Source organism: Oncorhynchus keta, chromosome 29 (assembly GCF_023373465.1).
Source record: "Oncorhynchus keta strain PuntledgeMale-10-30-2019 chromosome 29, Oket_V2, whole genome shotgun sequence".
In the NCBI taxonomy this organism is placed as follows: domain Eukaryota; kingdom Metazoa; phylum Chordata; class Actinopteri; order Salmoniformes; family Salmonidae; genus Oncorhynchus; species Oncorhynchus keta.
Genome location: NC_068449.1, coordinates 41295577 through 41309152, shown reverse-complemented (window position 1 = coordinate 41309152; position 13576 = coordinate 41295577). Strand labels below are relative to the sequence as shown.

At 41.7% G+C, this 13576-nt stretch overlaps 1 protein-coding gene across 9 annotated transcripts in view; it reads right to left on the bottom strand.

The window, feature by feature from the left end:
• The window catches only part of LOC118362911 (transmembrane protein 131-like), a 99546-nt gene that overhangs the window by 28684 nt on the left and 57286 nt on the right, over positions 1-13576 (bottom strand). For all 9 annotated transcript variants that reach the window (XM_052486581.1, XM_052486579.1, XM_052486578.1 and 6 more), the window contains 4 exons: positions 6385-6462; positions 4703-4883; positions 2897-2955; positions 2671-2776 (listed from right to left, as the gene is read on the bottom strand). In XM_052486581.1, the coding sequence (XP_052342541.1) occupies positions 2671-2776; positions 2897-2955; positions 4703-4883; positions 6385-6462 (424 nt within the window). The remainder of the gene's footprint in view (positions 1-2670; positions 2777-2896; positions 2956-4702; positions 4884-6384; positions 6463-13576) is intronic.

The window sequence follows — 13576 nt, the reverse complement described above, 5'->3', positions numbered from 1 at the left end:
AGATCTTATATAGACAGGAGCGTTTCTTTCTAAATCATTTCCAAACAATTGAATTGGCCACAGGTGCTCCAATCATGTTGAAGTGACATCTCAAGTATGATAAAATAAAATTGGATGCACCTGAGCTCAATTTGGAGCGTCATAGCACATTTGTGTGAACATTTATGTAAATTAGATTTTTCAGTATTCTTTTTTATTTTTTTTGTACATTTATAAAAACCTGTTTTCACTTTCTCATTATGGGGAATTTGGTGTAGATGGGTAAGGGAAAAATCTATTTAATCCATTTTGAATTTAGGCTGTAACAACAAAATGTGGAATAAGTCAAGGGGTATGAATACTTTCTGAAGGAACTGTAGACACACACACACACACAGTTTTGGTCTTGGATACTGATTGCCTGTGTGATGCAAAATAACTTGTTTACTGTTCTAATTATGTTAGTAACCAGTTTATAATAGCAGTAAGGCACCTCTGGGTTTGTGGTACATGGCCAATATACCACTGCTAAGGGCTGTGTCCAGGCACTCCACGTTGCGTCGTACATAAGAACAGCCCTTATAGCCATGGCATTTTGGCCATATACAGGACAGCGTCTTCAGAAAGTATTCACACCCCTCACCCTTTTCCACATTTTGTTGTATTACAGCCACAATTTAAAATGGATTAAATGGAGATTTGTTGACACTGACCAACACACAATACCCCATAACGTCAAAGTGGAATTATGTTTTTTGCCATTTTTACACATTAATAAAACATGATATTGTCTTGACTCAATAAGTATTCAATACCTTTGTTATGGCATGCCCAAATCAAGTTCCGGAGTAAATATTTGCTTAACAAGTCACATAATAAGTTGCATGGACTCAATCTGTGTGCAATAATAGTTTAACATGATTTTTGAATGACTACCTCATCTCTGTACCCCCCACCTACAATTATCCCTCAGTCGAGCAGTAAATTTCAAACACAGATTCAACCACAAAGACCAGGGATGTTTTCCAATGTCTCTCAAAGAAGATAACCTATTGGTAAAGGGGTAAAACATATATATATTTTTAAGCAGACATTGAATATCCCTTTGACCATGGCTAAATTATTCATTACACTTTGGATGGTGTATCAATACACCCAGTCACTACAAAGATACAGGCGTCCTTCCTAACTCATTTGCAGGAGAGAAAGGAAACCACTCCGGCACAGTGGAGGTGTCATAACACCAATAAAACCTAGCGGTCAATATGGGAAATGGTTCCAATCGTTTCTTCCGCCATTCATATTTCCCATAGGAGATTTTAGAAATACTTAAAATAAGGGCTGTGTTTCATGTAGGCTTACCCTGGTGAGATGTTTTCATAACCATGTATATCTCTCTCAGGGTAGGCCTACATGAAACTCAGCCCTTATTTTAAGTGTTTCTAAAATCCCCTATGGGAAAAATGTTTTGTGGAAAAACGATTGGAACCATTTCCTTGTTTGACCACTAGGTTTTATGGGTATTATGATTCATAATGGGGTATTATGGATATTTATGGGTATTATGACTCGTACTCTATGGTGACTTTAAAAGAGAGTTTAATGGTTGTAATAGGAGAAAACTAAGGATGGATCAACATTGCAGTTACTCCACAATACTAACCTAATTGACAAAGTGAAAAGAAGGAAGCCTGTAAAGAATACAAATATTCAAACATGCATCCTGTTTGAAACAAGGCACTAATGTAATACTGCAAAATAATATGGCAAAGCAATCATTTTTTTGTCCTGAATACAAAGTGTTATGTTTGGGGCAAATCCAATATAGTAGTACTGTGTATCACACTCCAGATCTTCAAGCATAGTGTTGGCTGCATCATGTTATGGGTATGCTTGTAATCGCTAAAGACTGGAGAGTTTTTTAGGATAAAAAATAAATGTAATGGGAGCCAAGCACAGGCGAAACCCTAGAGGAAAACCTGGTTCAGCTTTCCACCAAACCATGGGAGCTTAATTCACTTTTCAGCAGGATAATAACCTAAAACACAAGGCAACATCTACAATGGAGAAGACAGTGAATGTTCCTTAGTGTCTGAGTTACTGTTTTGACTTAAATCTACTTGAAAATCTATGGCAAGATCTGAAAATGGTCTAGAATTTTGAAAAGAATAATGGGCAGGTGTGGAAACCTTTTAGAGACTTACCCAGAAAGACTGACAGCTGTAATCACTGTGAAAGGTGTTTCTACAAAGTATTGACTCGGGTGTGCATACTTATGTAAATTAGATTTCTGCATTTCATTTTCAACAACCTTTCAAAATTGTCTAGAAACATGTTTTCACTTTTTCATTATGATATATTGTGCATAGATGGGTGTGGGAAAAAATAAGTAATCCATTTTGAATTCAGGCTGTAGAAACAACATTTCGAATAAGTCAAGGGGTATGAATACTTTCTGAAGGCACTGTACTACAACTCCTTTGGCCTTATTGCTTAAATATACACACATGCTATCAACTCATTAGCAAAATATCTCGCGCAGCTGAGTTTGGTTGTTGCAGGTGCTTGGGAATAATTTGATGATGACATATTAAGAGCAGTTCGCAAGTTCCTTTACTTTTAAGACATCAACATTATTACCACCAATGGCAAACAGACCCAGTATTCCTCTACTTTGCCATGTAAATGTACCTCTGCAGGCTAGAGTAGCCACTTGTGTGAAGTTTGTCGCTGATGTTCTCAGCAGGACTGGGCTGAACTCCAGAGCGCTGTCCACTTTGGATAACAACTGCATTTCCTAAGAAAAAAAGAACGACACTGCTGTTAGATACAATATAAACTCCTGCATGGGTAATACTGAAGACATATTAAATGGACTCCATTTGAGTACTATGCATGAGTTTGCACAGAAACTTACCTTCACATAAAGTTTCTTTCCTCCTGAATTCAACATACAAATTCCAATGTTTAACTCCCCTGTAGGATACAATTAAAACACAATAGGTTAATGAAATGTTATCAACATAAATGACAGGATCGAATAAATACTGTATTGCTGCCCAACAAAACACTGAAAATTGCACTTCTCTCTGCCGCCAGTAGGTGTCACTATGCACATAAAATGGATACATCCACCTTTAGACAGACAGTCAATAACAAAGCAATCTTCAGGGCTACTTGACATGATTGAGAGCTCATCCTTTTAGGTACTGTGAGTATATTCCATGCACATAATCTAAGAGCGTAATGCTGATGCTCTATGATGCCCATTTCAAGGTAGAAGGTAAATGCCCCATCTATCCCATTCATGCATGCCAATCCCATCAGTTGTACAGAAGACAAAAATTGACTGATATAACTCCTCATATAAGGTCAGATGACTGTGACAATTAACTTAAAATTAGATCTAATGTTACTCACTAGGTAAAAGCGGTGCTACTTTGGTATGACCTGCACAGTAGCATTAAGTGAAAGGAGGTGATTACATTTACAATATGCCCTCGATCATAAAAACTGAGTGCCCTAGCCTACAGCAGCATTGCAGCAGTTTGGTGGATGAAAGTGCTGAGTTGACACTTCGGGGCTGATTTCCTTGGCTCTGGCAATTCCTTTCAACCTCAGGTTTCTCTGCAAGTGAGACTGTGGATGAACAGTGCCTGTGCTACGGTTCACGCATCATGACCAACCCGTTCACTAGGTGTCACTAAGTTCACTGTTTTAGCACGGTTTCACAGAAATAAAATGTTCTATCTATGTTCTATTTAATGTCCAATAATTGTATGTTTTCTTTTACACATGAAAAGGTTGACTTTACAGCCATAGTGCCACTTAATCTGGGGCGGCAGGGTAGCCTTGTGGTTAGAGTGTTGGACTAGTAATTGAAAGGTTGCAAGTTCAAGCCCCCGAGCTGACAAGGTACAAATCTGTCGTTCTGCCCCTGAACAGGCAGTTAACCCACTGTTCCGAGGCTGTCATTGAACATAAGAATTTGTTCTTAACTAGCTCTCAACACTCTTCTACAACTAGCTTGGCTCCCGAATAGCGCAGGTAGCCTAATGGTTAGAGTGTTGGGCCAGTAACCGAAAGGTTGCTGGACCGAATCCCCAAGCTGACATGGTAAAAATCAGTCGTTTTGCACCTGAGCAAGGCAGTTAACCCACTGTTCCCTGGGCGCCAAAAACGTGGATATCGATTATGGCAGCCCCCCGCACGCACCTCTAGAATTCAGAGGGGTTGGGTTAAATGCGGAAAACACATTTCAGTTGAATGCATTCAGTTGTACAGCTGACTAGGTGACACTGCATCTCAGTGCTTGAGGCGTCACTATAGACACTATGGTTCGAATCCAGGCTGTATCACAACCGGCCGTGATTGGGAGTCCCATAGGGCGGCTCACAATTGGCCCAGCGACGTCCGGGTTTGGTCAGTGTAGGCCATCATTATAAATACTAATTTGTTTTTAACTGACTTGCCTAGTTAAATAAAGGTTCAATACAATACAAAAAATATGCTCAATGGTAAGTGGTAAGGCTCCCAAATCCTAATCAGTGTTTCTCTCCGATTTTTCTTTAGGCGGGGTGCAGAGGTCCCTAAACCAGCAGAACGCCAACATTCTCTATTGAAACCTACCAACATCCAAAAATATTTGAAGTTATTCCTATAGCTCTCATGCCTTACCCCACCTCCACCCCCAAAGACTAGTCCCCTAGCCCCCGACACCCACCGTTGGCGGAGCAGCAGCCCGTCGCTGGGGCAACCAACAGGACCAGGATGTGCTCGATGACGTAGGGCTTGAGCTTGTCCAGGTCAGCAGGACGTTCTGTGTGCTCCGACAGCCTGATCTGGAGGTTGAGTCCCTGCTCCACCCTGGCCGCGTTGTCCTCAACACTCTGGAAGCACGACCCCTGGGGATACGGCAGGAAAGGCATACCAGTTATGCAGAGGGAGCAAGGAGGGAGAAAGGGGGAGGGGGTTGGTTGAATAGAGCAAAGAGAGAATGAAGAGGCATGTAGAAAGAGCGATCAGTGGAATGTGGAGAGAGATTGGGGGGCGAGAAAGGGAGACAAATGAGTCAAATTGTGTAAGAAAAGGAAAAGAGGAAGCGATGAAGAGTGGGAGAATACTAAGAGTGTGGGTGCATGCTTGTACACACACACACACACACACACACACACACACACACACACACACACACACACACACACACACACACACACACACACACACACACACACACACACACACACACACACACACACACACACACACACACACACACACACACACACAGCCAGCTAGAGGTAAAACTATGGGCATCAACCTGCTTCTCTCCAGTCCCTCTGTACTGTACCTAACCCACAAACCCTGCCTTAAGCTGACAAGATCAGCATCTGAGGTGTGCAAAGCTCAGCACAAACCAGGCCTTGTCATCTTAGGAGAAGGAGTGACTCAGGCCTGGACTTAAGAAACAGACAGCTCGCTATCCCTGGCTAGACCCCACAGGGCCTCGGCCTAAAATAACAAACACCAAGCTCCTGTGGATACAACAGATACACACACTTCCTGAAGAAGCCATATTAGTACTTATCCCCCCTGACCATAGAAGTTGGCTATACTTCACAAACAGATCTGGGACCAGGCTATACCATACTAGTAGTATTCACAAGTCATTATGAACAAACAAACAAAACAAAGTTGGGTTAGGTTTGGGAGATAGAGTGGTGGGTGGGGCTTGCACCATGGCGGTGATTGCGCCACCTGTGTTTAGGGAAGCTCCCGGCCAATTAACGGTCTCGTGAGAAAGCAATTATGCACCTAGAAAGTGGTCTCACTGTCCTTGGGGCTTCTTGAGGAACCAGACTGCAGTCAGATATCACAACACTGCAGCTCACTCAATAGACGTCCCGTACACAACCTTCCAAACAATTGCATCACGAGCAATGATTCTGCAGTAAACTTTACAGCCACAATTCACGTAACATAGGTCTTATAACTGACTACAGGAGAATAACCCTTGTGATTACCGTGAAGCCAACACGATAGTGAGTACACACAGTTAAGGAGTATTCAGCACTCATGTTGACAATAGTTGAATTTTTTTTTAAATAAATAGTATATGGCCATAAGTGCTATGAAAAGTTAGTCTTACAGTTCGCATGGAATAAGGACTTTGTCATTTAAATGTTTTGCCCTTTAAAACGCAAATAGGTTGTCTTGAAAATATAAAGTGGTCATACACATGCATATCTGTTTAGTTGAGCATTGTTTATATTTTTATCTCGTGTACATTTTTTAAAACTAATGTAAAGTATATTTTGGTCTGTTAAAAATGATAAACAATGTACATATTGATGAAATTGCAGTGAAAAGGGGGCGGTTTAAAAAAAGTGATGAGATGCCCAGTACCTGCGGATGGCTGTATATGCTCTTGGGTAAACTGCACTCCAGCAGTAGCCCCAGGATAGTGATGTTGGAAGAATCTTCCTGGAAGAGCAAAAATAGAGAACAAAGATCCAATGGCAGAAACATACAATCCAGAGGTTGATAAATCAGCCTTCATCCCAATGCTCTTTGATGAGACAAATAGCTTGAAAAGTCATGTTGATTAGACTAAACAAATTAAAAACAGTTGAATTAATCCAGATAAAATAACAAAATTACATCCACCACTCTTTTAGATGAAAGTCTAACAGGATTTATAAATACCATTATAGCACTGAGACTGCACTTGTGAAGGTGGTAAATGACCTTTTAATGGCGTCAGACCGAGGCTCTGCATCTGTCCTCGTGCTCCTAGACCTTAGTGCTGCTTTTGATACCATCGATCACCACAATCTTTTGAAGAGATTGGAAATCCAAATTGCTCTACAAGGACAAGTTCTGGCCTGGTTTAGATATTATCTGTCAGAAAGCTATAAGTTTGTCTATGTGAATGGTTTGCCCTCCGACAAATCAACTGTAAATGTCAGTGTTCCTCAAGGTTCCATTTTAGGACCACTATAGTTTTCACTATATATTTTACCTCTTGGGCATGTCATTCGAAAACGTAATGTTAACTTTCACTGCTATGCGGATAACACACAGCTATACATTTCAATGAAACACGGTGAAGCCCAAAAATTGCCCTCGCTAGAAGCCTGTGTTTCAGACATAAGGAAAAGGATGGCTGCAAACGTTCTACTTTTAAACTCGGACAAAACAGAGATGCTTGATCTAGGTCCCAAGAAACAAAGAGATCTTCTGTTGAATCTGAAAAATGTATCTTGATGGTTGTACAGTCGTCTCAAATAAAACTGGGAAGGACCTCGGCGTTACTCTGGACGCTGATCTCATTTTTGACAAACATATTAAGACTGTTTCAAGGACGGCTTTTTTCCATCTACGTAACATTGCAAAAATCAGAAACTTTCTGTCCAAAAATTATGCAGAAAAATTAATCCATGCTTTTGTTACTTCTAGGTTAGACTACTGCAATTCTCTACTTTCCGGCTACCCGGATAAGGCACTAAATAAACTTCAGTTTGTTCTAAATATGGCTGCTTGAATCCTGACTAGAACCAAAACATTTGATCATATTACTCCAGTGCTAGCCTCCCTACACTGGCTTCTTGTCAAGGCAATGGCTGATTTCAAGGTTTTACTTCTAACCTACAAAGCATTACATGGGCTTGCTCCTACCCATCTTTCCGATTTGGTCCTGCCGTACATACCTACAAGTGCGCTACAGTCACAAGACGCAGGCCGCCTAATTGTCCCTAGAATTTCTAAACAAAAAAATAGAGACAGGGCTTTCTCCTATAGAGCTCCATTTTTATGGAATGGTCTGCCTACCCATGTGAGAGACGCAGACTCGGTCTCAACCTTTAAGTCTTTACTGAAGACTCATCTCTTCAGTGGGTCATATAATTGAGTGTAGTCTGGCCCAGGAGTGTGAAGGTGAACGGAAAGGCTCTGGAGCAACGAACCGCCCTTGCTATCTCTGCCTGGCCTGTTCCCCTCTCTCCACTGGGATTCTCTGCCTCTAAACCTATTACAGGGGCTGAGTCACTGGCTTACTGGTGCTCTTCCATGCCGTCCCTAGGAGGGGTGCGTCACATGAGTGGGTTGAGTTACTGACGTGATCTTCCTGTCTGGGTTGGCACCCCCCCTTGGGTTGTGCCGTGGCGGAGATCTTTGTGGGCTATACTCGGCCTTGTCTCAGGATGCTAAATTGGTGGTTGAAGATATTCCTCTAGTGGTGTGGGGGCTGTGCTATGGCAAAGTGGGTGGGGTATATCCTGCCTGTTTGGCCCTGTCCAGGGGTATCATCGGATGTGGCAACAGTGACTCCTGACCCCTCCTGTCTCAGCCTCCAGTATTTATGCTGCAGTGGTTTGTGTCGGGGGGGCTAGGGTCAGTCTTATATCTGGAGTACTTCTCCTGTCTTATCCGGTGTCCTGTGTGAATGTAAGTATTCCCCCCTCTCTCTCTCTGAGGACCTGAGCCCTAGGACCATGCCTCAGGACTACCTGGCATGATGACTCCGTGATGACTCCTTGCAGTCCACCTGGCCGTGCTGCTGCTCCAGTTTCAACTGTTCTGCCTGCGGCTATGGAACCCTGACCTGTTCACCGGACGTGCTACCTGTCCCAGACCTGCTGTTTTCAACTCTCTAGAGACAGCAGGAGCGGTATAAAAAGCCAACTGACATTTTCTCCTGAGGTGCTGACTTGTTGCTCCTCAACAACTACTGTGATTATTATTATTTGACCATGCTGGTCATTTATGAACATTTGAACATCTTATATATATAATAATAATATAACATCTTGGCCATGATCTGTTATAATCTCCACCCGGCAGAGCCAGAAGAGGACTGGCCACCCCTCATAGCCTGGTTCCTCTCTAGGTTTCTTCGTAGGTTTTGGTCTTTCTAGGGAGTTTTTCCTATCCACCGCGCTTCTACACCTGCATTACTTGCTGTTTGGGGTTTTGGGCTGGGTTTCTGTACAGCACTTTGAGATATATCAGCTGATGTACGAAGGGCTATATAAATAAATTTGATTTGATTTGACTAGTGAAGAAATAAATACAGGCATGTGTAGCATAAATAACAAACTAATTATGTGAGGTTATATTAAGCAAAACATTGGTAACATACAATTGAAGTCAGAAGTTTACATACACCTCAGCCAAATTCATTTAATCTCAGTTTTTACACAATTCCTGACATTTAATCCTAGTAAAAGTTCACCGTCTTAGGTCAGTTAGAATCACCACTTTATTTTAAGAATGTGAAATGTCAGGGGAATAGTAGAGAGAATGACTTATTTCAGCTTTTATTTATTTTTTCACATTCTCAGTGGATCAGAAGTTTACAAACATTCAATTCGTTTTTAGTAGCATTGCCATTAAATTGTTTATTTACATTTACATTACATTACATGTTGGGTCAAACGTTTCAGGTAGCCTTCCACAAGCTTCCCACAATAAGTTGGGTGCATTTTGGCCCATTCCTGTAACTAAGTCAGGTTTGTAGGCCTCCTTGCTCGCACACGCATTTTCAGGTCTGCCCTCAAATAGATTGAGGTCAGGGCATAATGATGGCCACTCCAATACCTTGACGATGTTGTCCTTAAACCATTTTGCTACAACTTTGGAAGTATGCTTGGGGTCATTGTCCATTTGGAAAATCCATTTGCGGCAAAGCTTTAACTTCCTGACTGATGTCTTGAGATGTTGCTTCAATATATCCATGTAATTTTCCAACCTCATGATGCCATTTATTTTGTGAAGTGCATGAGTCCCTCTTGCAGCAAAGCACCCCCACAACATGATGCTGCCACCCTGTGCTTCATGGTTGGGATGGTGTTCTTCAGCTTGCAAGCCTCCCCATTTTCCCTCCAAACATAACGATGGTCATTATGGCCAAACAGTAACATTTTTATTTCATCAGACCAGAGGACATTTCTCCAAAAAGTACGATATTTGTCCCCATGTGCACTTGCAAACCATAATCTTTTTCCTCCAGCATCTTCACAAGGTCGCTGCTGTTGTTCTGGGAATGATTTGCACTTTTTGCAACAAAGTACGTTCATCTCTAGGAGACGCGTCTCCTTCCTGAGCGGTATGACATCTGCGTGTTCCCATGGTGTTTGTACTTGCGTACTATTGTTTCTACAGATGAACGTGGTACCTTCAGGTGTTTGGAAATTGCTCCCAAGGGTGAACCAGACTTGTGGAGTTCTACAAAAACATTTCTGAGGTCTTGGCTAATTTCTTTTGATTTTCCCATGATGTCAAGCAAAGAGGCACTGAGTTTGAAATACATCCACAGGTACACCTCCAATTGACTCAAATTATGTCAATTAGCCTATCAGAAACTTCTAAAGTCATGACATCATTTTCTGGAATTTTCCAAGCTGTTTAAAGGTACAGTCAACTTAGTGTATGTAAACTTCTGACCCACTGGAATTGTGATACAGTGAATTATAAGTGAAATAATCTGTCTGTAAACCATTGTTGGAAAAATGACGTGTGTCATGCACAAAGTAGATGTCCTAACCGACTTGCCAAAACTATAGTTTGTTAAGAAGAAATTTGTGGAGTGGTTGAAAAACAAGTTTTAATGACTACAACCAAAGTGTATGTAAACTTCCGACTTCAACTGTACATGAACAGCATATTTGCCATCTCAGTCATTGAACCCTATGACTTTTGTGGTTCTGGACAGGGTTGTTCTTTGTGAACTGTTGATGTAAAAAGGGTTTTATAAATTCAAAACTGATTAATTGATTTATTAACATGACCTGTAGGTTATCCCAACTACAAGGCAGATCTCTTTTACACTATTATAACACAAGTATTCACCAGTCAAGACCTTAGCCTTCGGTAACAGTATTTATACATGACAGTGTATTTGGATTGGTGCATAGTGCATTATTTAATATCAAAAGTGGTGGTGAGCTCAAAGCTACACACAGTAGAAATAACAGTTGCCTCATCCAATGACTTGGTAAGAGAGAGGGGGGGTGGAGACAAAAAGAGAGTGAGAGAGACAATTTCAACCTCTCCACTAAAGAGAGCCACAGAGAGAAAGAAAGATAAATAAAGAGAGAGAAATAAAGTGACAGAGAGTAAAGAAATAAAGAGAAGGGGGAACTAAATTTGAATCTGTCTGCTCAAGCTCGGTCTATATCTAAACCTGTTTATGTGTTCAGCAGCTCAACAGGCCATGTTACAGAGACACAAACCACAAACACCATACAGGAACGACTTTACTCTCACAACACCTGTCTAATAATAACGAAACCTCTCATAAAAGTATATCCAGATCAGTGAAGAAACAATGGTTGTGTCCCACATGGCACCCTATTCCATTTATAGTGCATTTCTTCACCAAAACCCTATTTTCTATATAGTGCACTGGTCAAAAGTTGTGCACTATATAGGCAATAGGGTGCCATTTATTTAAAACGCAGCCCATATGTTGTCTTGTAAAACTTTAGTTTCGCACGCCATATAGTGCTTTCATTGCTGTAACAGAAGAAGTGTGTTCAAAATAAGTGGTTGAGTATATAAGTAAACCACACTGTGAAATAACAACGACCATCTCCCCCCCAAAAACAACTAGAAGCCAGTCTGAGTGATGGTGGGAACGCAGCCAGGCTGAAATTTTGAAACTGCCACCCGCTTCCTGTTGTCGTGGGTAACGTTCCTCCGAAGAAGCCTCGTGCCGCTTTCACTCCTTCCCTTGATGTTTTTAAAAGTTTGTGAGAGTACGTGTGTGATGTGACTATTTGCATGCTCCTTGTGTGTGTGTGTGTGTGTGTTTGTTTAGACACAAGTGTGTGATTCTGTATACACAAATATAAAAGTGATTGATCATGTGTGCGCATGCATCGACAGTGCATGAATGTGTATATACCTCGTGTACGTACGTACGCCTCTCATGTAAATGTGTGTTTATGCCTCTGGTTTGTTTGTGTGTGTGTGTGTGTGGGGGGGGGGGTCTTTATGTGTTGGGTTATCTCTGTGTCAGGACTGGCAAATAGGGGAAGTCAGCTGCTGATGGCTATCAGATGTCAGACACAATACAACAACCGGTGTATGTTGTGGTAAATGTGTTTGTAGGTATGATGTGAGCCTGGAATGCTCATTGTGGAGCTAGAGGAGTTAGAGCCCTGTCGATCTTATCCATGAACATAGACAGGGCTCTAACTCCTCTAGCTCCTCAATGAGATAGGGTGCAGGCCCGGCAGCAGGCTGTTAGCCAGCCTGCCAGTTTCGTGGAGTCTGCCACTAGCATAGCACAGTCTGTGTAGTCAGCTCAGCTATCTCCATTGAGACCGTGTCTGTGCCTCGATCTAGGTTGGGCAAACCTAAACATGGCGGTGTTCGCCTTAACAATCTCACTGGAAAAAAGACCTCCATTCCTGTCATTATTGAAAGAGATTGTGATATCTCACATCTCAAAATAGGGCTACTTACAGTGCCTTACAAAAGTATTCATCCCTCTTGGCGTTTTTCCTATTTTGTTGCATTACAACCTGTAAATTAAATTGATTTTGGGGGGGATTATGGACATGTAATGGACATACACAAAAAAGTTTTAAAAAATAACTTGTTAAAAAATATATTTTTTAAAGCGAACGGGGAAAAAAAGTGGTGAGTGCATATGTATTCACCCCCTATGCTATGAAGCCCCTAAAGAAGATCTGGTGCAACCAATTACCTTCAGAAGTCACATAATTAGTTAAATAAAGTCCACTTGTGTGTAATCTAAGAGTCACATGATCTCAGTATATAAACAACTGTTCTGAAAGGCAAAAATGTCTGCAACACCACTAAGCAAGGGGCACCACCAAGCAAGCGGCACCATGAAGACCAAGGAGCTCTCCAAACAGGTCAGGGACAAAGTTGTGGAGAAGTACAGATCAGGGTTGGGTTATAAAAAAATAAAATCCATTATTAAAAAATGTAAAGAATATGGCACCACAACAAACCTGCCAAGAGAGGGCCGCCCACCAAAACTCACAGACCAGGCAAGGAGGGCATTAATCAGAGGCAAAAAAGAGACCAAAGCTCCACAGCGGAGATTGGAGTATCTGTCCATAAGAACACTTTAAGCCGTACACTTCACAGAGCTGGGCTTTACGGAAGAGTGTCCAGAAAAAAGTCATTGCTTAAAGAAAGAAATAAGCAACACACATTTTGTGTTCACCAAAAGGGATGTGGAAGTCTCCCCAAACATATGGAAGAAGGTACTCTGGTCAGATGAGACTAAAATTGAGCTTTTTGCCCATTAAGGGAAACACTATGTCTGGCGCAAACCAACACCTCTCATCACCCCGAGAACACCATCCACGGTGAAGCATGGTGGTGGCAGCAGCATCATGCTATGGAGATGTTTTTTTATCGGCAGGGACTGGGAAACTGGTCAGAATTGAAGGAATGATGGATGGGGCTAAATACAGGGAAATTCTTGAGGGAAACCTGTTTCAGTCTTCCAGAGGTTTGAGACTGGGACGGAGGTTCACCTTCCAGCAGGACAATGACCCTAAGCATACTGCTAAATCAACACTCAATTGGTTTAACCTCTCTGGGATATGTGGAAATG